This window comes from Phaethon aethereus (genome assembly GCF_964289735.1).
Source record: "Phaethon aethereus genome assembly, chromosome: 6".
NCBI lineage: Eukaryota > Metazoa > Chordata > Aves > Phaethontiformes > Phaethontidae > Phaethon > Phaethon aethereus.
This window is the reverse complement of record NC_138580.1, coordinates 28,205,016-28,231,306: the sequence shown is the minus strand read 5'-3', so window position 1 is coordinate 28,231,306 and position 26,291 is coordinate 28,205,016. Positions and strand designations below refer to the sequence as shown.

Below are 26,291 nucleotides of genomic sequence, written 5' to 3'. Positions count from 1 at the left end.
AAACAATAAAATCCATAAAACCTAATTAAAACCTGAAGCTCATCTAATGGGAATTCTTCTGCATGATGATTCAGAACATTTCTTTTACCCTGAATAGCTATGGAATGACTAAGAGTATAAAACCAGCACCTAATTCTGGTACATACTCCTAAAATTGTATTGAAAAGCGTTTTGCTGACAGGTTTTTAAAAAATTTCATTTTCTTGCTTAATAGGCTACTGGAGTCATAAGATCTTAAGACACCTATAAAGCAGCAGAAAGGAACGTAGAGGTATTTGATTAGTAGAGGAAGGAACAAAGATTAACCTGCTACTAAAGAAAATGAAAACATTTATTCTCAACACACAGATAATTACTGCCTCCAGTACTAGCATAAATCCCTTAAGTGAGACAGGAGAATGCTAGCAGAATGTTTATTCAGCAGTTTAGAAACTTCTATTGAGAAGTTTTGCGGGTTAGAGTCGGTCTAACAAAACACCTAGCTTGGAAAGTCTGTAAGGAAAAGCAGATGGGATACACTCTACCCTTCTATAACTTAAGACACTGTTTTCTAACAAGAAATCTCAGACTCCTGACAACATTATTACACATTTTTTCCCCATAGCTCCATGACCTTTAGCAAAAGATTTTAAATGACAGTTCGTTAGAGGTTAGGCTCATTACTATCATCTTTTCATATGCTTTCCATGATGCTTGCAATAAGCCAAGGGATAGCTTAAGGGGGAAAAAAAAAGTATAAACCACTGCATTTTCTTCTATCGGGAATTTTCTAGTCATTTTGAAACATCAAGTATCCATACTGAATTCAATAGAAACAGCCTCAAGATCTGTAAAGAATAAAATATTTTTTAAAATTAAATAATTTCTGGGATTCCAAAGTTAACACTATTTATACCACTTCACTTAAAAGTCACTGAACTCAAGAGTTTTGAGAAATATTCTCTTCTACCTGTAAGTGAAATTTCTCAAAGTATTAAGTTAGCACTTGTGCTGGTTTTGGCTGGGATAGAGTTAATTTTCTTCACAGTAGCTGGTACAGGGCTATGTTTTGGATTTCTGCTGAAAACAGTGTTGATAACACAGGGATGTTTTCGTTACTGCTGAGCAGCACTGACACAGAGTCAAGGCCTTTTCTGCTTCTCACCCCGCCCCACCACTGGGGAGGCTGGGGGTGCACAAGACGCTGGGAGGGGACACAGCTGAGACAGCTGACCCAAGGGGTATTCCATACCATATGACATCATGCTCAGCATATAAAGCTGGGGGGAGGCTGGCAGAGGGACTGCTGCTCAGGGAGTGGCTGGGCATCAGTGTTGGTGGTGAGCAATGGTTTTTATCTGTATCACTTCTCTTTATTTTAAATTTTCTTAGATTTTCTTTTTTAATCTAATTCCATAGAATTTAAACAAAATTAACTGCAAATTACCTTGAAAACTGGATTATTTTTTTAAAATTAGTAACTGACTAATTTTGATGTGTTAGAAATGCGGCATTAATTGCCTCAACTCAAGTTGTATGCAATTTATACACAAAGAAAGAGGTCATAATGACACAAAATTGCTGAGAAGCTACTTGCCCATAAACAGGTAATATATACTGCGGAAAATTAGACTTGCATTACCATTTTTGAAAGAATTTGGCTATTCTTGTGTCCTGGTTTCAGCCAGGATAGAGCTGGTTTTCTTCACAGAAGAAGGCTATGTTCTGGATTTGGGATGAGAAACTGTTGATAATATGCTGATGTTTTGGGTTGTTGCTGAGCAGTCAAGGACAGTCCAGCTTCTCGTGTTGGCCTGTTAGCAAGGGTGGGGGTGCACGGGAAGCTGGCAGGGGACACAGCCAGGACAGCTGACCCAGACTAGCCAAAGAGATATTCCCTACCATACGACGTCATGCCCAGTACATAAACTGGAGTTTGCTGGGGGGTGGAAATCATTGCTCGGGGATGGGTTGTCAATCGCCGGGTGGTGAGCTATTGCTGTATTGGGCATCACTTGTTCTTGTACATTCCTTTGTTGGTATTGTTATTGTTTCTTTCTCTCTTTCTGTCCTATTAAACTGTGTTTATCTCAACCCACGAGGTTTTTTTTTTTTTCTCCAATTCTCTCCCCCGTCCCACTGTGGGAGGGGGAGTGAGTGAGCAGCTGCGTGGTGCTTAGTTGCCGGCTGGGGCTAAACCATAACATCTTGTAACCTGCAAGAATACAACTGAAAATCGTTACAAGCCTTTACTGACTTATCAATGGAAGGTCCAAGTGAACTTCCCTGCAGAGACCAACCAGCTCACATATGTTGCTACAGTTCAGCTAAGTAACACATGCTGGCTACAGAGAAGTTCAAATCTGCTGTCTATTAAATACTTATTCTCACGGCCAATATCATGGGAGTCAGATTCTGTAAGATGATGATGAAGCAGATTTCTCCATCATGCAGTGCCATTGGAGAGAACTCGTCACTACCACTCATTTTTGTGATTACATGCTTGCGTATCTAATTAGCAGCAGAGTTTTAAAGATGACCTTGGTAGCTAAGCATATTCTGTAACTAAACCTGAAAAAAGTATTTCTCATCATAGAAATATAAAAAACCTGAAAATCTGCCAGATTAATTTAAAAAATTTGGACGTTAGCAACATTTCATCGTGTCTGCTAACATGAAAACTTTAAGACAATTTTTTTAACAAGTATAAATATTTATACAGATGATCTGTATTTAGGATTTAGATCTCCAGACAAATATGAAACACTGCACATCATCTAGTTCTGGAAAAGGTTCAAGAAGGCAAATGAGAATAGATTCATCAGCTTTCAAACCAAATCAAAGTAAACCTGAATTTCAAACCAATAGGATTTAATCACTTGCATAAAAATAGTTTCAATAGTAACAATTTCCTTATTCAGGTCCTATATATAATCTGAAAAACCACAAATTATTATCAGTTTCCTTTTCAGCTCTTTGATTAAGTTGGCATTTAGAAGAAAACATAGAAAGTAATATAAATTGGCATTCCACCAATGAACAGAGAACTAGAATATTTTATCTTCTATAAAGGTAAAGATAAATCACATCTCTTGCAGTCTGAGCTACACTTGAACAAAAGAAGCACTTTTGAAAACATTTTCTTACTAAGACCCAAATGATTTTGGTCCCTTCTTTGAAGAATATGTGGAATTCCAAATCAGAATTAAAAGCAGGATTACACACCCAGATATCATAATTTGCATTAGTGTTTTCTTAAACAACTTAACTGACCAAAGCATTAATGCAATAATGCACTACAAGCAGATGGCAGTTACCAACCTGTTTTCTGTTCTGTGTTACTGATATCATTTCAAGTCAGACTGACAGAAATCATAATTTAGCGATGAGATATTATACCATGAGGCATTTTAAGTGGTACTAGAAACTGTCCACTAAACTTTACACCCAACATAAAGAAGACCGAGGAGGTCTTCTGCAGGTTAGGCTTGTTCCAAGAGAAGTATAATCAAATTTCCAGTGACAAAATAAATTCATTTCTTTAAAAAAAAAAACCACTGAAATTAAGATAGATAGTATAACCATCTACAACATTGGTACAATGGAATGACCTATTTCTGGACATATTGAATTCAACTTACTAAAGTCCCGTGGATCAACACACTTCGTGTATGTAATCTCCAAAATTCAAACATTTGTCTGCTCCTCTGATACAATTTCTTGCATGAAGATTTGGGGAGCATCCTACATATGGATGATGCTGACTCAAACAAAACGAAACAAAAACCCCACAAACTCAGTTTTCAATTTTGCAGCAATATTAAAAAAAAAAAAACCCAACTTTTTTTTGGTTGTTCAAGTGCAGCCTATGATTTTGGCAGATATACAGCCATATACAGCACCCTCGTTATGTGCTGGGTGCTGGTAATTTAGTGCTCCATTTTAAATAACTACCCATTTTGCATAAATGCCAAAGACAATCTAACCTAGCATCTCAGTCTGTGTAAAACTCAGTTTCTCTGAAGGAAAAAATTTTAAATGCTATGGCCCTTTCCTTTAAAACTACTTTACAGAAACTGTGTGACAAAATGAACTTTCCACATCCATAAAATGCAAAATCCAGTGAACTCTGAATATTTTTATTCACATACTGTCTTTTGCATCAGGCTCTCAAATAGTTGAAATACTTGTCATCTGGCACTAGCCTGTCAAGAAGCACATAGATACACACACACACATATATACACAGAGGCATATACATACATACACAGCATATATATATAGCACATATACATGTACACACACAGAGTAATTTGTGACATTTTCTGGGGGGGGGGGGGAGGAAATGAATTGACTTGTCCACGGATTAACAAGCAGCATGTAGCAGAAGAAATCAAACTTCTCAGCCTATTTTTGAGGATGCAGTTGCATGAGATTGCCTGAGTTATCCAACATAGTACTACTACTAGAAGGGAAAAACCTCATTTGCATCTGCTCTGGAATTTGTCTGACCCCTCAGTGACCAAATTCAGCCCATTAAGCTATCATAAAATTAGTCACTTTTTTTGCTGGTTCAAACCTCAACTAGCCTAGGAACACTTTCAGCACCAGCAAGTTAACAGGTCAGCTCAGTCCACTTATTTCCTACCTTATACACCTCCTACTTTCAAATGTCTTTCTAAATACCACAATATTCTTTATTTTAATTTATGACATTATCACATGGAGATCAAGAAAACCTAGCAGCCAAAATGTATTTGTCAAATAAGACACAAAACTATTCAGTAAGGACTCCAATCAACTCTCCAGTAACAGAAAAACAGTGCTGTATCATTGCTCTTAATTTCTCTTTTAATTCATCATTGGCACGTAAGCCTCTGACAAATTTATCATCCATCCTCAGCCCATTCTGGAAGTCAATGTTCTCTCATCAATGTGGTGATGGGACATGGATTTCCTGATAGTAGTAACTTAGTTTATTGCTGCTTGGAAAAGCTGCAAACAATGGCAGGAGTTCTGCAGCCATATACAAACTTGAAACACTAATTTTGCCAACTGTTCATGCAATTGCAAAGTACATTTTATTAAGAAAAGCCAGGACCAAACTACTTTTGTTATCTATGTTTTTGTCATCAGATGCCAATATTACAGGAACAGGAAAAGTAAAAAGATGAAAAGTATTGTTTTCCACCACCCATTTCATATTTCTTTAATTTTAAGTGCCTGTAGCCAATAAATACCAAGTACAGTAAGTCATCGAACAGGAGTTGGAAAGCTTAATCTGGCCCTTAACATAATATTCTGATTTTTCCATTAGCAATTTTTCTGTGCTTTTGACTTACGTGGAAGGAAGCCCTCTCCAAACAATAAACTAGCCAAGAACACATTTAATCTCTTATCCTATGTAAAACGCTCACACTAAGACAGATATACAATCACATAATGAGACCCATTCCCAGAATTAATATGAGAAGAAATGCATCCTTCTCTTTTAAATGCAGCTATTTTTCTCATTCACAAAATGTTAGTGAGAGTCTTACTTGCTATGTAATTTCACAAACAAAGAGAAAAAAAAAATCAGGAAAACAGTCTCACTTGTGAAATATGGTTGATTGAAGATTCCATGCGTCGAAGTTGGGATGCCTGAATATCCAGCATTTGGAGAACATTGTTGGCCAAAGTGTTGATCAGATAGGCTACGCTTGCTAATGACTGGGTTGTATAGGCTTTGGTTTCTTCCAGGGCTCGCTGCTTATCTGGTGACTAAAAGCAAAAATAAAAGGTTTATTTACTAAAGTCTCTCACCCAAGGATCCTTGGAGTGAACTTATTTTGCCCGTCTTTAAAGGACAAAGAATTATACAAGTCAAACTAATTTACATCAAATTTTCCTCCTTTCCATTCATTCCACAAAAAATACTAATTTTGCATTTTAAGAGTTTCTACACTTTATAAAAGGAATTAAGCTAGTACACAACATCCTCATCTTTTCTTGAAATACTTAAAATACAACTTTTCATACTATATTTTAACAATAAGCTTAAAGCGGTCTGAGATACTTATTCTTCAGTTCTTCTGAACTTTGTACTATTTAGATCTATTTAGTTTTCTATCTACACTTTGTACTTCAATTAGATCTTGCAACAGCCTGCAAGGATCTGCCAAATACCATATTCCTCATCTCTCCCAATTATTTAGACCTCATTAATGCCACAAATGGTTTTTCACAGTGGATGAACTATAATTACTCCCTTAAAATGGCAGCTGAATAAAATGTGCGAGGAATAATTTTTAAACAGAACAAGACCATGATTTCTTTTAAAACATTTTGTATTTTTTTCACATTGTCTTTATTTTCTTCTATGAAGAATTAGTGTGATCCATTTTTCTAGTAGTACAGCACCTAAAACATTTAGGCTATCAAGCCAGAAGACATCCATCAGAAGTTTAAACACATATGTATATCTCAAACGATATTAAAAATAATAAGCTAAGAGTCAAGTCATCGGGGTTCTGTGCTTCTCCCTGAATAATAATTAACATCACTAAGATCTAATTCAGTACAAAGAATACAGGTTAAAGCACTGGTAAAACATACAGTTAAGATCCTAAGAACTTTACAGTTTCCAAGGCTTTGGAATACACTGAATTTCACTGATCTTCATCCACCTCACAGGCTGATGGTGCTGTTTCTAAAGCGAGTTGACAAATGTTCTCTACTCCCTCCTGCTATTATAATGCTCTACTTCATAATTTCCTTTCTTTTACGTATTATTCACAGAGGCTGGGTATCAAGATTCAAGAAATGTGCTTTTATTAGAGGGGGAATATAAAGTCATTCCATATTTTTCAGCACAAGCTCAATCTACCATCCATTTTACTCTATGTACTTTAGGAAACACTGAAAGTAAGACTGTCTCTATTTCAGGAAAATAATTCTTACACCCAAGATATTTCCCGAGACCTTGCAGTAAGACTCTTAAATGATGACTGCTAGCTTTCGGGAGGGGAGGGAAAAAAAAAAAAAAAAAAAGACACCACGCATGTAAACACAGACACGGGACTTGAATTCAACAGCCACATGAAAAATACTCAATACTGCTTTCCTGGCAACCTCTCCTGTGTCCACAAACAACAACGGTAACTTGGTTGGCCTCTCAGCATTCCTTCTTCTTGCAGGCCACAATGGTACCACTTCCTAGTCTGCTTCTAGAAAGGAGGATAGCAGCAATAGGCGTTCTTTCCTCGCTGTTTCTTGCCTATGTGGCAGACAAAACCAGACCCAGCAGCAAAAGGAACTGAAAATTTTAGGAGAAAGCTTCTCAGGGCACAGTATGATGATGTTTCCCAACAGAGCACACTTGTAAAGGGAGCCTTATGTCCAGCTATAAAGTTAGATAAATGCTATCCCCAGACCCCATTTAAGAACTCATGACTTTTAGCCAGCTGAATAGCATGTCTTTCTTATGAAAGAGCTCCAAACTCAGCTTAAGGACTCCCAAATGAAGGAATACAGAGCTCTTTGCCTCTGCTCTCACACTGTTGGCTTAGAAATACACTCTTTCTTTCCCTCTCTCTACTCGTAACCTCAGCTCAAACTGCAAATTGAACTGCAGCAGGCATACATACCACTTTCTCATTGATTCAAACAATTTCTGAATGGCAATAATAAAAATTACCAGAAGCCTGTCAGTTTTGCTCTGCAGCTGCTGATGAAGTCTATTTATAGAAACAGAAACTGCTGATTTATGTTAACACACTGTACACCCAGAACAGCTGAGTAGAAGCCAACAAACACAGTATTTTTTCATTAATAGCCGAAGTGTTTGAGAACAAAAGGAAAACAATCTATCATTTTAGAAATTACGAGCCTCTGCTATGGTTTTTCTGCTTAAAGAAGCACAAATATGAATATGCTAGTATTCCGAGCTAGTCCTTATACTGATGTAACCTAATAGCTAAATTTATGTCACCCCCATTCATACCAGTTCAAACCAACAAGGAACTGGCTTCTCAATGTTCAAACACATACAAAATTTCATAAAACAACAATCCTATAAATACATTTGGAAACGCTTTTGATTGAGAGGTCTGTCTGTGTATTTGGCTGATAACCTAAAGAGCCACAAGATGCTCTGCATATCTTTATACAGAGCCCAAAATTCTCTGAAGCAAACTTCACTCATGCTTGGCACAGCAAAATTAAAGTTTGAACTTTCTGCCTGTATACTGGAAGATGCAGAATGTGTTGAATTTTCCAATTAAAACAACTATTTAAACCTACTGTTGCCAAGCCATTTCACAACAAAAACAAAAAATTAATGACAGCATTTTAAAACAATCATGTTTACCCTAAAAACTTTCAAGAGGTGAAAACTAGGGTCTCACACAATGACTAGGAAGAACAGTCTGGAATACTTATAGCAAATATGAAGTTTCCCTGTGGAGATCTAATAATAAATGTCAGTTAAAACTTCACTTGAAATTGTAAGTTGTGTTTAGCACGAAATCTAACTTTTGATTTGGAAAGTAGATTTCCAGAGATAGTATCTTATCATATGCTCCTATGTAACAAGCTCCCCATGTAGGTTCCCGGTGGACATCAAATTATATTTTTTACAACTGCTGCCATGCTCAAACCTAGCAATGGATTTAGACAACTAAATGGTACACTGATAACTCTCTGAGTAACTAAAGGGATTTCTGCAAATAAGATGATTTAAAGTTATCAGTAAACCACATTCAAACATAACCCTCATCAGACTAAGATATAATACTCTGATCTTCAGAACACCAAAATACCAGCCAATATGCTTCATACCTGCCTATAAGGCAGGCAAAAAGTTATTTCAATATCCACACCTACCAAAATCTTCTAGTGAAAGATAAAAATACTAATTTGGCCCTAATCAAACTGATAGCCTCTCTAGAATAGTTTCAGTAACTGTTTCTATGTAGAATATTGAAAACAAGAGAAACATAATGAACATCATAGAATATAACAAAATGAAGACTTGTTATGAATACTTAAGGATATTAACCAACCAACATCCTTGATGCCCTTCAGTTCTCAGAAACGTTGCAGTCAGCACGATCAAGAACTGGTAGCAAATACGTTCTCAGTGCCCTGACTTAAATTAAATGCCAGGAAACAGACCACTGAATATCTCTCCATCCTAAAGTTTTTAAGTATCTTTAATCTAGCACTCTCGCACATAAAATTCTGCATGCCTATGAAAAAAAAGGACATCATAACATCTATACACACATCACTCAGAGAAGCAATGCTTCCAACTGTTAGATCAGCTTGATCTGTACCTTTTATTAATGGATATTAAATTTAAAAAATCAAAGTCATTGTTTGACAAGTAAGTCTTCTACAATGCCAACATAGGCAGCCTGTCATTCCTAGTCCTAACACATCTATTCAGTTGTAACAGTACTGTATGTGTAGGGCGTGGTGGATTGAGTACCTAATCTAGCTTACAAGTAACCTAAGAAACAAATGGGTATTTTAAATTCAGTCAATTCCATTATCTTCCCTGCTATGCAAACTTGCAAACACTTGCCCTAGCAAAACTAAGTAGATGCCACAGAGGAAGAGCAAATCAAGTTTGCTGAACTATGGTTTGAGCAACTAATCATATTATGGAGTCTTGGGCAGTTTCATCAGCAGTACCTGTGGAAGTAGAGGTCCCCAACACAAATTGCACACTGTAGTGAATTAGATCAGGAGACGAGTCCCAAAGGAAAATTATCTGATCCATAAACCAAACTATAAGTTTTCCCTCATCCAAACCACTGCATAGCCACAGAAACACAAGGAAGCACACAATCAAGAATAAAGAGGGAAGAACTATCCAGAGTTGCTCTGCTTGCTAGAGGCAAGAAACAAGTAGACATCACTGTAGATTTGCAAGCCCTCCACTACATATAATTTTTTTTTTCCCCACAAGACCTGTGTACAGTGCCTTATTGGTTTCCCTTGGTATTTTTCCATTAACTGTGTTAAGAATGCTGCTGCGTCTCTACCTCTTAAACTTCCAGCTTTGACTTTTCAAACAATGTTAAGACATGTTTGAGCATCACAGCTGGATCATTGTCACAGACTTAAAAAGATAAAATGTTTGGATCATTGATGTCTTCTGTGCCCACATTATCCAATTTGCATGCAGAAGCTTAGCATCTATTTTGTTTATCATTTTTCCCCACACAATGCACACATCAGGTGGTCCATGCTGAGTCACAAAGCAGCATCCTTTTCTCCTGCTCTCAGCAGTGAGAGCACCATTTTAACTCACTACAGATAACTCATCTGATGCTCCTGCCAGCCACATATCAGGTGAGGATGGTGTCAGCTACTATTGGGAGAGGCTACCTCTGCTGCAGCAGGAAGTGGTACCCCATGCACCTAGACACAGCAGCAGCCATTGCTCTGCCCAGCTCTCCCCTGGAGAATGTTTTCCATTTGTAGGAAGCACCCACTACTAAAACAGTTGTTTTGCCTCCTCCAGAAAACAAAACAAATCTATAGACCAGATGGAAATAATCCATCAGGATGGATCCAGTCCAAGAGCTACAACATAGACTACAGTGACTTCTCTATACAAAGCTGAGGCTTTTAGATAAGAGGAAAAGCTCAAAGTCATTCAAGTGAGCTTGCACAGGCTTCAAATTCAGTCAGAAAAGGCATGTATTACATACACAGTGCAATAGTATGTGCCTGTTTTCAGACACTGGAGAATTATTAAGTTTCCACTTCCACGTACCAGTCCGAACAAAGATGGACACTAAGTCTAACATTGCTCAGGAATGGTGATACAAATGTTCACCTGAAAATATTTCTTATTTTTATATTAGATTGTACAACCCAAATTGCTAACATTAGAAATGATGTGGAATTCAACCTGCAATAAGTGCAAAGATGACTACTTTTCATGTCAGGATGCAGAGCCCAGACATCACTTTCTAGCCACTCTGAAAGTTCCATTTACACAGCACAATCACATTACCAGATTTGAGTAAGAAATGGCCTGGACTGCTGATTATATAAGGTACCGTTTTACTTTAGGACTTAAACCTCTCAATGTTTTTTCTCCTGTCTAGGGAAATACAAACTTTTGCTTTATACAAGCAATACAAAAACAAATTACAAAGAAGAAAAGAATATCTTGAATGGAGTGTGGGCCAGATGAGAGAACAGAACATGCAGTAAGGTATGCAAAATGCCAAAATAATTTGGCTGTATGAACTATAAAAGGAAATCTTACATGCATATGGAGCACAAAAAGCAGGGCTAGAAAAGAACCAAGAATTTAATGCATTCTCCCACCCCAAAGTAAGATCAGCCAGAACACAGGGATAAAGTTTTTTATGCCACTGTTAATAACTTGAACAATTTTGTACAAAAAGACAGCTATTAATGCAGAAAGAAATTCTACAAGGAAACAAATGATGGCAGCAACATGAGCACTATGGTAAGATTTACAGAGTATCAACCCAACTAAATGAAAGAGGAAATGCTACCAAACGCTACAAATGCTACCAAGTTAGAAGAAAAGGAAAGATTTCAAAGACAGCAACATGCTAAAAAAGAAGAATACAGCTCTTATGAATTCAAAAGAGCTAATTAAGAGAGGTCTGAAAGTGGTGCATGAGAGGAAGTGCTAAAGGCTGCTGGCAGTTTAGTTGGTTATTGTAGCTAGGTTTGTCCTGCTCTAGTTCTAAAAAAAAAAAAAAAAAAAAAAAAATTATTTAAACACTAGTCATCATCAACTTGGAAGTTCAAAGTTTTCAGCTGTGCTAACAAACTTACACAATTTCTATTAGATGAGCCAAAAGGTCTGGACCTACAAATTGATAAAGAAATTGTGTTTCTTATCATAGAAGATTAACACAAGCTGTTGCGACACACACACACAAAAAATTCTTCCAAGATTAATACTTAGTGTTGAATCGAGAGGGGAAAAAAGAGAGCTTTTCATTCCTGAGCCTCTATCAGTCACAACTAGCCTAAACCTAAAAATCTCTTAGAAAAAAAAGAGTTCTGAACGGAAAAATCTCAATTCATACTCAAATCAACTCATCAGCATACAATATTTAGGTGTCAAAGTGGAAGCTGAGGTTAAACAGTTTGACATGGGACTAACTACACTGAAAGGTGTGTCCACAATGTAATAATCACTTCCCCAACATACACAGCATCACTTGCTATTGTACAAAACAGTCCTGTTTACTGAAACAAAACTCATATTTAGTATATGTGACCAAACAGTAACAGTGACATTTTAAGAATAAGACAGAAAATTAGTTTCATTTAATGAATATAACAGCTGTTTCTCTTGATTACTGTTAATACAAGCCCAAGCAGGCATTTGTCCTTTTGATTTGTCCATTTAAGACCAGCAAGCAACATCCCTCAGGTTTATGTTGAGGTTGCATCAGCTTCAAGAAGCCTCAAGAACAAAAGTTGCATGGCACAGAGTTCAACAAGCTTGTGTTACTCAGTACAAAATGTGCCCACCTGTGATACTGACAAAGCACACTTCAGTTTTTGAGCTCTTATATCATCCTTTCCATTTTCATTGTTGCTGAATTCCTTGTAGTTACTGAAAGCCTCGTACATAAATATTTTACACACATTTATTCAACTGCACAGATAACTGCTTAGCCCATCCAAGTGCTTTCTGAGGTCCTTTTGTAAGCTAGAAAAAATGACTGAGAAGAAAACTGAGCATCATTAATCCAATAATTATGCCAAAATCATGCCAAAAGTTACATAACTGCCAGTAAAAAAAACAATAGCTTTCTGTTTTAACAAACTACCTCATTAAATACTTACTTGCTAAAAAATATCCCTCACTCCTCCTTCACTATGAGAACTGCTCATTCCCAGCATGAAAATCATGTACTATACAATTCATAAGTAGTTGGTCTATAACATGCAGGTGAAACAAGCATGAAAAAGCAGAAGCAATCACTGACATGTTAGAACAGAAAGAAATGAGATCTCCCAGAGCTCCTGAAAAAATAAATACCATAAAACTACCAGAAAACCTCAACATTTCGCTTTCAGATGTGCAAGAGGATCCATGTATTCTATTAGTACATTGAACATTGGGGGAAACCCAGTCTACCTGTTCTTTAGTACAACCACAGATCTAAAGTACTTGGAGTTTGGCGTAGATTTTTTTGTTCTCTGTCAATCGTAATTCTATAATCTTTAAACATCTCTATGTGTAAACATTTTTCTGTACGTAATTGCTTATTCCTGTAATTATTGCTGTTACCATAATTTTAGCAAGAGGGAGGGCTAGCTTGATCACTTCGTGACCCTACTCAAATGTATACACATTTATTTTAAAGTTAAGGAGAGTTGGTAGCCATTTTGTCCATTTACATGTACTCTATACCGCAAACATTATGAATTACTCAAATGTTAAGAAACATAAGTAAATAACGTTTCAGATATGAATGGGAAACACTTCTTCACACCTACCCTTCCACAAATCCACTGATAAGTTCTCTGACAACTTTCTATTATTCTGTATTCAAAAGAATACACCAGCAGCAAGATACACTGAGACCACACAAACAGAGGAAGCAACAAGATTAATGGGACTGGTAATACAACTTAGTAGAAATGGTAGCTTTAGCTTTGGAGACAGAATATTTTTACTTCACAATAATTTTAACATGACCTTATCTAGACATCCAATTGTAAGGAAAGTAACTTGCCTGACAACTCTTTGTCTCATCTGTGAAGAATGGAGCATGTTAGTCTCCTAGCAACATGACTTCCTTTATTACTGAACTACTCTCAGAAGTGACAACACACAATGCAAAATCAGCACTGCAATGACACTTCAGTCATGGGTGGACCATCCAGGCACAGGAGGAGGTTACAGTCAGGCACCTAAACCATCCCACCTTATAAACACCTGTTAAAACTGAAAAGTCCATTTCTTCACAATTGCATCCAAAGTCTCTACTCGTCACCTACATTAAAGCATTTAACTTGCTGTTCACAAAAAGTGCTTTTAAAATTTAAACAACTTTAAATGCGAGGTTACTGAAGTAAACTCTTCTGAATACAACTCAAGAGAAATGGGATTAAGACTACTCTCACAGTACTGTGAATTCTGTATATTCTAAAACTAATCAAACACATTACCTTTTGATCTGAGATCACACAGTAATCTAAGTACAGCAATCAACAAAGCTGTACAAAGAACTTTGGCATTTAGGCCAAACAATCATTACAGAAGATACCAGGTTTAGAATTAGGAATGCATAAAAATTATTATTAAATTTTATAATTCAAACAACATTCAAAGAGCAATAAATGCAGTATTAAAAAAAGAAAAGTCATCTCCAAATGCAAGGTTAATTGCATTCATCATATTCCACTGATATAAATATAAACATAAACAGAAATATAATTACAAATAAGGTTATTTCCATTTTTATAATTAAATTGATGATAATTTAGCTTAATCTATCTGCATACTAATAACAAGCATGCTAGCTGAGGAACATACTCTTAGTAGTCATACTTTCGTAAAGTCTTTGACATCAGCTTGTTCTGTTTTTCAGATTACTAAGAAACTGTAATGATGCACAAAATGTCACTAGAATTTCTTGATGGGTGACTTCCTAATTTTTAAGCCAGCTAAAACTCAGCATCAATAATCCACTGCAGTCAATATCAGGTCATTTGCATTAAGCTGAAGTCTCTTGTTTTCATTGCAGTTGATTCATCTGATATTTTCATTTCTGTGCTGAGCCTCAAAATGTAGGTTTGATTAACAACTAGGAAAGCTACTTTTCAAAGAAACATACACAAAGCCTAACCTCCTAAATGGAAAAGCAACTTTTTTAAATACATACTGCATTCAAGGCTGCCACTGAGGGCAAAACTAACTCACTGGTTTGAAATCTATGATAAGAATATCAGTCTACTGCACCCAAAAGAAAAAAGATAGCAAATGATAGCTGTGGACAAACACAGCTTCCCTGACATCTAATCACTTGCACCACTGTTTTCATGCTCCCAGCATCACTGCAACAGATCTGTCACCTGTTTCCCTTCACCACCACCAGGATCAAACTTAGTATTTATTTCCATATATTCACAAGCACAGATGACCAGTTTTCACATGCAAATGTCCTGCTCTCCAAAACTGACAAGTTCCTATTCTTTGAAAGTAGAGCAAAAGTCTTATTTATGCAAAAAAAGCAGGGCATGCTGCATTCATATAAACCTATTAGACATGGTTATAATAAAGTTTGGTCAACACAAATAATGACAGATCATAAATCATTATCATAACTCACTTAAAATAAGAGATCACAAGAAACCGAACAGCATGCTAATATCCAAATGTATTTGCATCTGAAATGTAGTTAACATGAAGTTATATTACAACCACAGAATCTTTGGGTTGGAGGGGACCTTTAAAAGTCATCTAGTCCAATCCCCCTGCAATGAGCAGGGACATCTTCAACTAGAGCAGGTTGTTTAGAGCCCTGTCCAACCTGACCTGGAATGTTTCCAGGGATGGGGCATCTACCACCTCTCTGGGCAACCTGTGCCAGGGTTTCACCATCCTCACTGTGAAAAATTTATTCCTTATATCTAGTCTAAATATACCCTCTTTTAGTTCAAAACAGTCACCCCTTGTCCTATCGCAACAGGCCCTGATAAAAAGCCTGTCCCCATCTTTCTTATAAACCCCCCTTTAAGTACTGGAAGGCTGCAATAAGGTCTCCCCAGAGCCTTCTCTTCTCCAGGCTGAACAACTCCAACTCTCTCAGCCTGTCCTCACAGCAGAGGTGTTCCATCCCTCTGATCATTTTTGTGTCCCTCCTCTGGACCTGCTCCAACAGGTCCATGTCTTTCCTGCGCTGAGTACTCCGGAGCTGGATGCAGGACTCCAGGTGGGGTCTCCCCAGAGCAGAGTAGAGGGGCAGAATCACCTCCCTCGACCTGCTGGCCACACTGCTTTGGATGCAGCCCAGGATACGGTTGGCCTTCTGGGCTGCAAGCGCACATTGCCGGCTCATGTCCAGCTTTTCATCCACCAGTATCCCCAAGTCCTTCTCAGCAGGGCTGCTCTCAATCCCTTTATCCCCCAGCCTGCATTGATACCAGAGGTTGCCCTGATTCAGGTGCAGGACCCTGCACTTGGCCTTGTTGAACCTCACGTGGTTCACACAGGCCCACTCTTCAAGCTTGTCCAGGTCCCTCTGGATGGCATCCTGTCCCTCAGGTGTGGCAGCCACACCACTCAGCTGGGTGTCATCTGCAAACTTGCCGAGGGTGCACTCGATCCCACTATGTCATCATTGATGAAAATATTAAACAGTACTGGTCCCAGTACAGACCCCTGAGGGACACCACTCAACTCCATCTGGACATTGAGCCATTGACCACTGCCCTCTGGATGCGACCATCCAACCAATTCCTCATCCACCAAACAGTCCACCCATCAATTCCGTACCTCTCCAATTTAGAGAGAAGGATGTTGTGGGGGACTGTGTTAAAGGCCTTACAGAAGTCCGGATAGACGACATCGGTAGCTCTTCCTTTGTCCACTGATGTGGTCACTCCATCATAGAAGGCCCCTAGGTTGGTCAGGCCAGACTTGCCCTTGATGAAGCCATGCAGGCTGTCTTCAGTCACCTCCCTGTCTTCCCTGTGCCTTAGCATAGCTTCCAGGAGGATCTGTTCCAGTATTAATAGTTATTCATTACTGCTTTACAACATCAGATGGAGCTCTTGCTTGAGAAGCAAGCAGCAGTGAGAGAAACTTACTCCCCACGTGCCTTTAAGACTCAACTGCTCATTCTGTTAATCAATGCAAGTTTCACCTTAACTCTGTTAGCTCTTCTGCAGTAACACAGCTCAGTGAAGTTGATCATTTTCTAGTTCATACAACAACATAAAAAAAATACAAGGCTAATTTGGGATTTAATACCAGTACAAAATCAACATATTTGTGGCCTCAAGAGACCACATTACCTTGGCCTGTGGCCTTAAGAGACCACCACTATTACAAATGTGCTGAACAAAGAATCTGAGAAACAGCAAAGATCTGCATGTTTAACTCTTCTATCTCACGTATCTGCTGTTCTACAGTTCTTCATTCACCAAGGACACTTTAGTGTGCAGAGTTTTCATTAAGTGTACAAGTAAAAATCATCAATTAATTCAACTCAAATTTGATTTTACAGCTACTTGATAAAACTAAAAAGTCATTGCAGCATTTGCAAGAGTTACTTTTCAGATGCAAAGCGGCCTTCAGAAGTTAGAACAAACTACATCATACAGTAATTACATTCTGCTGTACAAAAAATGTTACTTGTACCAATTGTTTTCTCTTTGGCAATATCAGATTAAAAGATACTATACCTCTCTCTCAAGAAATCTCACAAAATCTGCCATTTCTACAAAAGGATGTCTATTTCAGCTTCCCAAGCCACAAGGGCTTGTGTAACATCTGAGTTATTTCCCAACTTTGCCAGTTTCTTCGTTCCACTATAAATTCTCAATTCAATTCATTACATAGCAATGACTGAGGCCAACTAACTGCTTTAATTTAGAATCACAGGCAGTTATCTGTGGCAGTAAAAGCAGGTTCTGCTTCCAAGTGTCCATTGCCAGACATTACAATCTCATAGCAAGAAATGCTAAGTAGGACGCGCAGCCATGTCGTCCACCATCACAATTTATATTCTAATGTACTAATGTAATTAATCAGATGGCAGGACAGCTTGTATTTGCCAGAGCATAACTGCAGCATATAAGGGGAAGATATACACCCTATTCAGCGAATAGCTCCCAAAAGAAAGGCAGGCAACATGAAGAAGACATCTGCATCAGTTACCACAGCTATATCAGGCTGCCATTGAGCTGTGTTACAGAGTCCCATTTCACAAGGCACTGCAAAAAGGAGTAAGGTAGCCCAAGGAACACAAGCTGCTGGAAAGCCTTTGTTGTCTGTCCACAACAAATACAACTCTGTTATCCTCAGAACTCTTCCCACATTGTCAAGCCAACTAACACAAGTCTTTCAATTACCATTCACTGTCCCTACTTCCTCACATGTGCACGCCCCAAAATTTTATCATTCTAGAAGTTATTATATTTTAAATTAGCTACCTTTGATAACTATGGCTAAAAAAAAACTTAAAGAGAAATAAGGTGGCATAGCTACCAGGTAACAGGAGTATGCCATTTCAAAGGTAGTAGATAAAGGAGAGGGCTTAAACTAACTGGGGCAGGAATTTGCATAATCACTCTTCTATTTCTAGGAAACAGCCACGCTTGGATTACACAAATCCCTTCACAGTGATCCGTTAACTCTAAATTTGAAATTATTCTTATGTGGCACTTTTTTTAACCTGCTGTCAATTTGGACATACCAACAGGAACAAACTGTCTTCAGATATATGCCCACAATCTGACAGAAGAAAAAAAAAATTCATATAAAAAAGTAGAGATCAAAACAAGAAACCTTCACACAACAGTTGTTCTGAGGCAACAGAACCATTGGCAGCGTACTAGAGCTCTAAAACCTAGAGATTTATGCTCAAATTAGCAGAGCCCGGAGAGCTACAATGGCATTTGATGAGCTCTAAAGCACAGAACTAAAAAAATCAGAACAAGCTTCCCTGCATTTCTCCATGAAAGGTTCCTTAATCTCTCTGGCTTTCTTTTTTTGCTTTTAAACAAAAAAGTAGGACAGCCTTCCTTGCCTATGGCCAAAAGTCTTCCTATGCCTAAAGGCTAAAGTCTCTGGCTCCTCCAATGATACATCATCTCACATGCCTATCACGTAAAACACACATTTGCACCCCATTACATGACCAGACATAAATATACTCTTGTCTGATTCTGAAACATTACAACAGTCCCCACAACTCAAGGGCCTTTTGCCTTGCCTGCACTGGAAGATCTTTCCAGAAAAAGAGAGCAGAAGCAAGCAGATGAGAGGTCTATTTGTTCTTGATATCCATATTCAGCCAGCTGAAAGCTGACCTCTGTTGTACTACCCATCTACTGAAGGTAGCGGTAACACTCAATGATACCCAGCCATAACTGAACCAGGATGAAGTCTAACTAAACAAACTATCATGACCAACAAAAAGAAGTGAAAGAAAGTTAGCAGAAGTTCACTCTGAAAACTGCTAAGCAAAACCAGCACCACCTTACTCAATAGATATGTTCCCTATGTTCCCTGAGAGCTGCATCTGCTCACCTGCCTGGCAAAGAATGTTTTTACAACCTTTTGCTCCCGTTACCATAGCACTGGACAAAACACAGTATTGGCAGAGTGAGAATGGGATTCTAGCCTCCTACGCAGAGACAAGCTCTAGATTTCTGTCCTGCACTCCTTGAGTAACTAGTGAACATTTCATAAACACAAAAGTCATCTCCTCAAGAGAGGAGTCCCAGCCTAATTCCCAAGGGTAGATTGCTAGAAACAAGAGTTTTTCAGAAGTTTATTACAAACATGAACAAAACTGATAGAGTTGTCAACACAAAAAAAACCAGAAGGTTGCAGAAGGCTTTTCATTTTAACTAGACTCAAACTTTGCTATACTGCTACAATTCAAGAATCTCAGAAAATAAGCAGGGGAAAAAAAAATCTTTTCTATAACTGTAATTACTAGTTATGCTCTTTTTTCCCAGTTTAACTAACAGTTTTGGTCAATTTACTTCAAAATTAAAAGTAAACCTTCTGTCAATTACTATGTAGCTCAAGAACAGCAAGCAAAGTCACTATATTCAACCTGCAACATATAACTTAACACCACAGCATCAAGTTTTCTGTAATTATTTCCAGTGAGATCTGTATTTTACACACACATTTTCCTAAGCATGACCTACTTTCACACTAATTGCAGTGCTTCTTGCCTAGAAACAGACTATTCTATGCCAACGGTAACTCAATTTTTAAAGCAATATAAGGCCATTTTGCATGCATAGGAGGATATGCCTTTAATCTCCCATACTGACTACACTGGAACTGTAATGCGGTCATCTCCACACAACTTAAATACTATTTCTTTCTGCAAATTAGCGAATTCCTTAAGAATTAACAATTGTCATACTGAGGTATAAAAAACAGTGTGCTTGATAAACAATTTCAACTTGGGCAAAGTTTTTCTCTATATACAATAATTCTTACATTCACAGAATCATTAAGGTTGGACAAGACCTTTAAGATCATCAAGTCCAACCATCAACCCAACACCACCACGCCCAATAAACCATGTCCTGAAGTGCCACATCCACACGTTTTTTGAATACTTCCAGTGAGGGTGACTCCACCACCTCCCTGGGCAGCCTGTTCCAATGCTTGACCACTCTCTCGGTAAAGAAATTTTTCCTAATATCTAGTCTAAACCTCCCCTGGCACAACTTGAGGCCATTTCCTCTCGTTCTATCGCTGGTTACTTGGGAGAAGAGACCAACACCCACCTCACCACAACCCCCTTCCAGGTAGTTGTAGAGAGCAATGAGGTCTCCCCTCAGCCTCCTCTTCTCCAGACTAAACAACCCCAGCTCCCTCAGCCGCTCCTCAGAAGACTTGTGCTCCAGACCCCTCACCAGCTTCATTGCCGTTCTTTGGACATGCTCCAGCAGCTCCATGTCCTTCTTGTAGGGAGGGGCCCAAAACTGAACACAGGATTCGAGATGCGGCCTCACCAATGCTGAGTACAGGGGCACGATCACTTCCCTACTCCTGCTGGCCACACTATTTCTGATACAGGCCAGGATGCTCTTGGCCTTCTTGGCCACCTGAGCACACTGCTGGCTCATGTTCAGCAGGCTGTCAACCAGCACCCCCAGGTCCCTTTTCTGCCGGGCAGCTCTCAAGCCACTCCTCCCCAAGCCTGTAGCGTTACATGGGATTGTTGTGGCCGAAGTGCAGGACCCAGCACTTGGCCTTACTAAGCCTCATACAGTTGACCTCAGCCCATCAATCCAGCCTGTCCAGATCCCTCTTGCAGAGCCTTCCTACCCTCCAGCAGATCAACAGTCCCACCCAACTTGGTGTCATCTGCAGACTTCCTCAGGGAGCACTCAATTCCCTCATCCAGATCATCGATAAAGATATTGAACAAGACTGGCCCCAAAACCAAGCCCTGGGGAACACCACTTGTAACCAGCCGCCAACTGGATTTAACTCCATTCACCACAAGTCTCTGGGCTTGGCCATCCAGCCAGTTCTTCACCCAGCGAAGAGTACACCTGTCTAAGCCACGACTCACCAGTTTCTCCAGGAGAATGCTGTGGGAGACGCTGTCAAAGGCTTTAGTAAAGTCCAGATAGATAACATCCACAGCCTTTCCCTCATCCACTAGGCAAGTCACCTGGTCATAGAAAACCATTCCCCAGGCTGTAAAACACTATGATTGTACTGCAGGTCACAGAGCCATTTCAGAATTTCTCTCTAGCAATACGGACAGTTTTCCATCTGCTAAAGAAAAGCCAGAACTTGAAACACATGATCTACCAGCGGTAAGGGTCGTCTTGCTTAGCTACAAAGGACCATGGTACAGAACATCAAGTCAGGGTAAGCCTGAAGAGATTATATTTTTCTGAAAATTCCTTCAGAACAGTATCAACGTTTTCATACAGCGAATGTTTAAGATTGTTTGTCTTAAAGCAAAGCATTGGCATTACCTGATAGCCAAAATAACAGAACTGGTCACCTCAGCAGAAGTTCCATGAATTCTACACGGTTGTTTTTACTCATTCATCCAAAGCAAGTAGATTATGTACCAAATACCTTCTTTGAATCAACAGCATATGACGTTAATAAATGAACATGACTAACCCCATGAGAACAACAACAATACCAAACAAGAGCATCTCTGTCTAAAAAGTTTAATTCCCTTTGTTCTAATATTTAAATGTCAGTTGAAGACAGCACTTAACTATAACTCGTGTGAACGCCACACAAAATTACATGCTAAGACTCTGAAAAACACAACTTCGGCAATATTCCAGTCAACATCCAGAAGCAAATCTCTGTGCAGGACCTTGTAAAGGCAGCAGCCAAGGATACGGTTCTATCAGCACACCTTGCAAAGAGTCAGACAATCAAGTTATTTGGGAATCAACACAAGAGAGAGCTCTGTAAACTTGACAGCAATTATAAACTGAAAGACAAGCAGCACGTACAATGGCACAAGAAGTCTGTCCCAAAAAAGGTGGTTATCACAAAGGCTGAAAGGGTGCTTCAAAAAGGACAGATGAATGAATCAGGCAATGCCTTTGAAAGTAGTACAGAGCACCTGCAATGCCCAAAAGTTAGTAGCTGCCCAACTTTGCAGATGTATTAATCAGGTTCCAGACCCCAACTTCCACTAAAGAACATTTTTTTACCACAAAAGCACTTGCAGGAACTATTTTAACAGTATTTCCTGAAAACATGCACAGATGTTTTTCTTTTCTTTAATACGAGCCAGATTTTCCAAGGCCCTTTTAGATTTGTTCAGATACCAATTTCTGCATGTACTGGTGCTGTTCTGCCCAAGATCTGTATAAAAAACCCTTGGTCACTGCTATATCAACCAGGGCACATTTTTTAAAGCTATGGAACACTTTTTTTTTTTCCTCCAATCAATATTTATAGAGTGGGAAGAATTCATATTGGACAGACAAGACACCACCTGTCACAGACATCTTGGCAGAAGCTAAAAATGTACTGCTAGTTTCCTCCACAACACTACATCCAGAGTAGCCCAATAAAACTCAAACTCGGAAATTTCATAGAGTAAATCAATCCATTATTTATCTTTACCTAATAAAATTCCTACTAATGAACTCTTTCAGATGCAATAGCCTTAAAAGTCAATTTTTACACACAATTGTCAAAGAAAAGTCATATACAGACTACAGTTGTCTCAAATAGGTAAAACAATTCCTTCCTGCTATACAATCTAAATGAGGTCACAAATATTTCAGTAAAAGAGTAACTTTAATCCCCCAGTTAAGAATTATTATGCTGTTCCTCATATAGGCCAAATTTCATCATACAGCAGCAATACTAGATAGTTTTATGCATTCTGGTAACTCTCAGAATGGCAAGAGCTCTCAGCCATAACATACATCACCAAGGATGCAAGTATTGTGTGCAGTCTTGAAGCCAGCCTACTCAAACCACACCAACAGCATGCCTGCAACTTACAAGCAGACCTATAGGCACTGTATTGTAATGTAGTGACTACTCATGTCATTGTGCTTACCTAGCATAACAATGTTACATTGAAGTTACAAAAATGAAAGATTATAGGACAAAAACAGAAAGCGACCCTGCAAACTTCTGAAAGAACACAAGATTCCTCTCACAGCAGTTCTATGCTACATTACAGGACATGAAGAATCCTCACCTTTGTGTTTACATTAACCACAATTATGACACAGAATGAGAGTCTCAAACTACACTTACTCACCCAATTTCAGCAACATTCTTGTTCTGACAATTCTGAGCATTCTGACATTGCCACAAGAACAGAAACAGGTGCTTAGGAACAGGAAATAAGAACATTTTGAACGCTGAATGCCTTTTCTATTTCACAAAAGGTTCTCTTGCCTCACATTCTTTAATTTTTTTCATGTGAATTCATTTGTTTTCAAGTTGTCCTAATACATTGTTACAACTGTATATTCAGCAATTTCTACTATTGTCAGGCTTTTCTCTATACCCTAATGAAGTGCTGCATCTTACTCAACACCTTGTCCCTAAAACACAGGGAATACCACCCTCCTTCCCCCCTACATTCAGCAGAAGAAACATATGCAAATAGCTCTTGGGGGACTGTGTTCGAACACAGCCTTAAGTGCATATGAAATCCAGACCAAAATGTCCTTGGAAAAAAGCTCCTTCCATGCTGTTTGTAAACTAAAGTAGTACTTACTCTGATTTGTAAAGTATGAGATCTAGAGATGAAAAGCATAAGAGCTGTGTTACTTAAAACCAAAAGAATTAGGTAGAAGCAGCTAACTGCTCAAGTTGTGATTTGGTTTGTGCAGAGGCATGTAATGAAAAGAATGGCATCTATTTGTATAGCCAAAAAAAAAAAGAAATAAAAAAGAATGCAGTCTGACAAACTAACACAATACATACAAAATGGAAAAAAAAAAGAATAATCCTCGCATTTCAATCTCCACAGCTTAACATCTCCATCTCCCAACAGAACCTAAACAACAAATATGATTTTCAGAATTTTAGCCTTTCAGAGCTGCCCTGGGAGTTTCATTGAATATAGCATTTACCATGGGGTAATGCCAAGAGGCCTAAAAACTAAGATCAAATCAGTTCAAAAAATATCACAGGAAGACTAAAACTTCTCTCCCTCAAAGAAAAATAATGCATTTTTGGTCCCCTTTATCAGCAGGGGAATTTCTATCTGTTCTATCTGTATAGTAAGTCTGCAGTAGACTCCCAAACCAAACTTCAGATCTAAAATTGGTGCTTTATCTCCAGAATATTTTTATTCCTCAAATGATAAAACACATCACACTGCTTATGGAAAAAGACAGGTCTACAGAAACTCCTACTATTGCCAGTATCATTATGCAGCCTCAAGGGTGGTACAGAAAATGGAAGAAAATGCTGCTTCGCTTTTGCGTTTGGTTTTTGGTTTTTTTTCATACAATTCATTTAAAACTAGAAAGAAAGACTTTCCTAAAGCGTGTTTTTCATTTTTAAGATGGCACACAGAAAATCTGATTGAGATTATACACAGAATATTAAAAAGCTAAGGATGCTGCTTATAAAAGAAGCTAAATTTAGTAAAATACAATACTTAGAATCTTCAGCGGGGGCAAAGAAATCTCTCATTCTCTGGATCCTTAACACAAGATACAGCTAAAAAAATGTAAGAAAACTTCATGGAAGGTGAAATACATGGAAAATATTAACCTTTGTTCATCATAAGAAATTAATCAAAGGCAAAATCCCCTTCTCTTTATAGCACTTTTAAGCACAGCCTTTCCAGATGACAAGTTGATTACTGGCACTGTATTCCTCACTTGTTAATGAAAAAAATCCTTTTTTATATATACATAAATGGTTAAGCAATTTATACCTCAGCATTAATTATCCATCTGTTGATCACGTGAGACCATTCATAACAGCCTGTCCTGCATCATACACACAATTTATAAACCTTACTTAAATGAGAGGCCTTAATATCCTACAAAAGTTGTAATGCTCATTACAGTGAAAATTTTTGTTTTCAAGGATCTCTGCATTTGGTGTATGTTATTATAGACTCATGTATACAAATGAGAAAAACCAAAATTAGACTTTTATCCCTCCCTCTTTTTCCAGTCATCAAAACTGGGTTTGCCCTATTGTGTTTGTGCTATATATCAAATTATTGGCTAAAATTTTAAAACTGCATATGTATTTAGAAAGATCTAAAATTTCAATTTTACGCAGATGACAACATGGCAGTGATTTACAATAGTTCTATTAACTCATGCCATCAAGTGATTACAGAAGTGTCCTCAATTTGGAGATGGTTTAAATTAACTATTATCACCTCCAGACAACCATAACAGAGATTCAGAGTCTACAGATAACTTTTTACCTTTTATTAGCAACCTGATCTAGTTGAAGATGTCCATGCTCATTGCAGGGGGGTTGGACTATATGACCTTTAAAGGTCACTTCCAATCCAAAGATTCTATGATTCTATTATTATCCAAACAGATTGATTTATACTGATGCATATATAGTCAGGAAGAATTTCTTCTTTCTTTTAGGAAAGGACTGTTCCCATGCTAATTAAGAACTTGACAAAAAAGGCTGCAAGAACATCCTCACTAGTTTAGGCTGACTACACACTACTCGCTCACTCAGAGTTTGCTCCTCAGAGCTTCTGCATACTTAATCGTTCTGCCCCTTCTGAGAGAGAATCATTCCATGGGCATCATTTCCCTACAGACATGAGGACAAACAGGCCTAAATCTTTGAAGACAATTTCTGAAAGCCCAAATAGCTGCATAAAGTGAGAAAACTGAGAAGTATATCAGAAAACACTGCACAGTGATTTATCATAACTAACAAATAAATGTAATGTCACAGTTTTTTGCTTCTCTACAACTCCATTCACTCCCAGTTCTCTAGTTACTAGCCATGGTGGGAAAACCCCATTAATTTCACTAGCACCATTTCAGCACTCACATATATAGTCCACCACATAAAAATCTTTCATCCTCTTTTCCACAACTGAAATTATCTAGATCTTACTTGATAAAATTTATCTAGATCTTACTAGATGTAG

General features: G+C 38.2%; 1 protein-coding gene across 43 annotated transcripts in view; it reads right to left on the bottom strand.

The window, feature by feature from the left end:
• The window catches only part of ABI2 (abl interactor 2), a gene marked incomplete at both ends in the record, with an annotated part of 67,303 nt that overhangs the window by 29,193 nt on the left and 11,819 nt on the right, over nt 1-26,291 (bottom strand). For 34 of the 43 annotated variants that reach the window (XM_082001659.1, XM_082001681.1, XM_082001697.1 and 31 more), the window contains one exon: nt 5,575-5,742. The exons of the other annotated variants lie outside the window; for them this stretch is intronic. In XM_082001659.1, the coding sequence (XP_081857785.1) occupies nt 5,575-5,742 (168 nt within the window). The remainder of the gene's footprint in view (nt 1-5,574; nt 5,743-26,291) is intronic. 43 annotated transcript variants of the gene reach the window in all.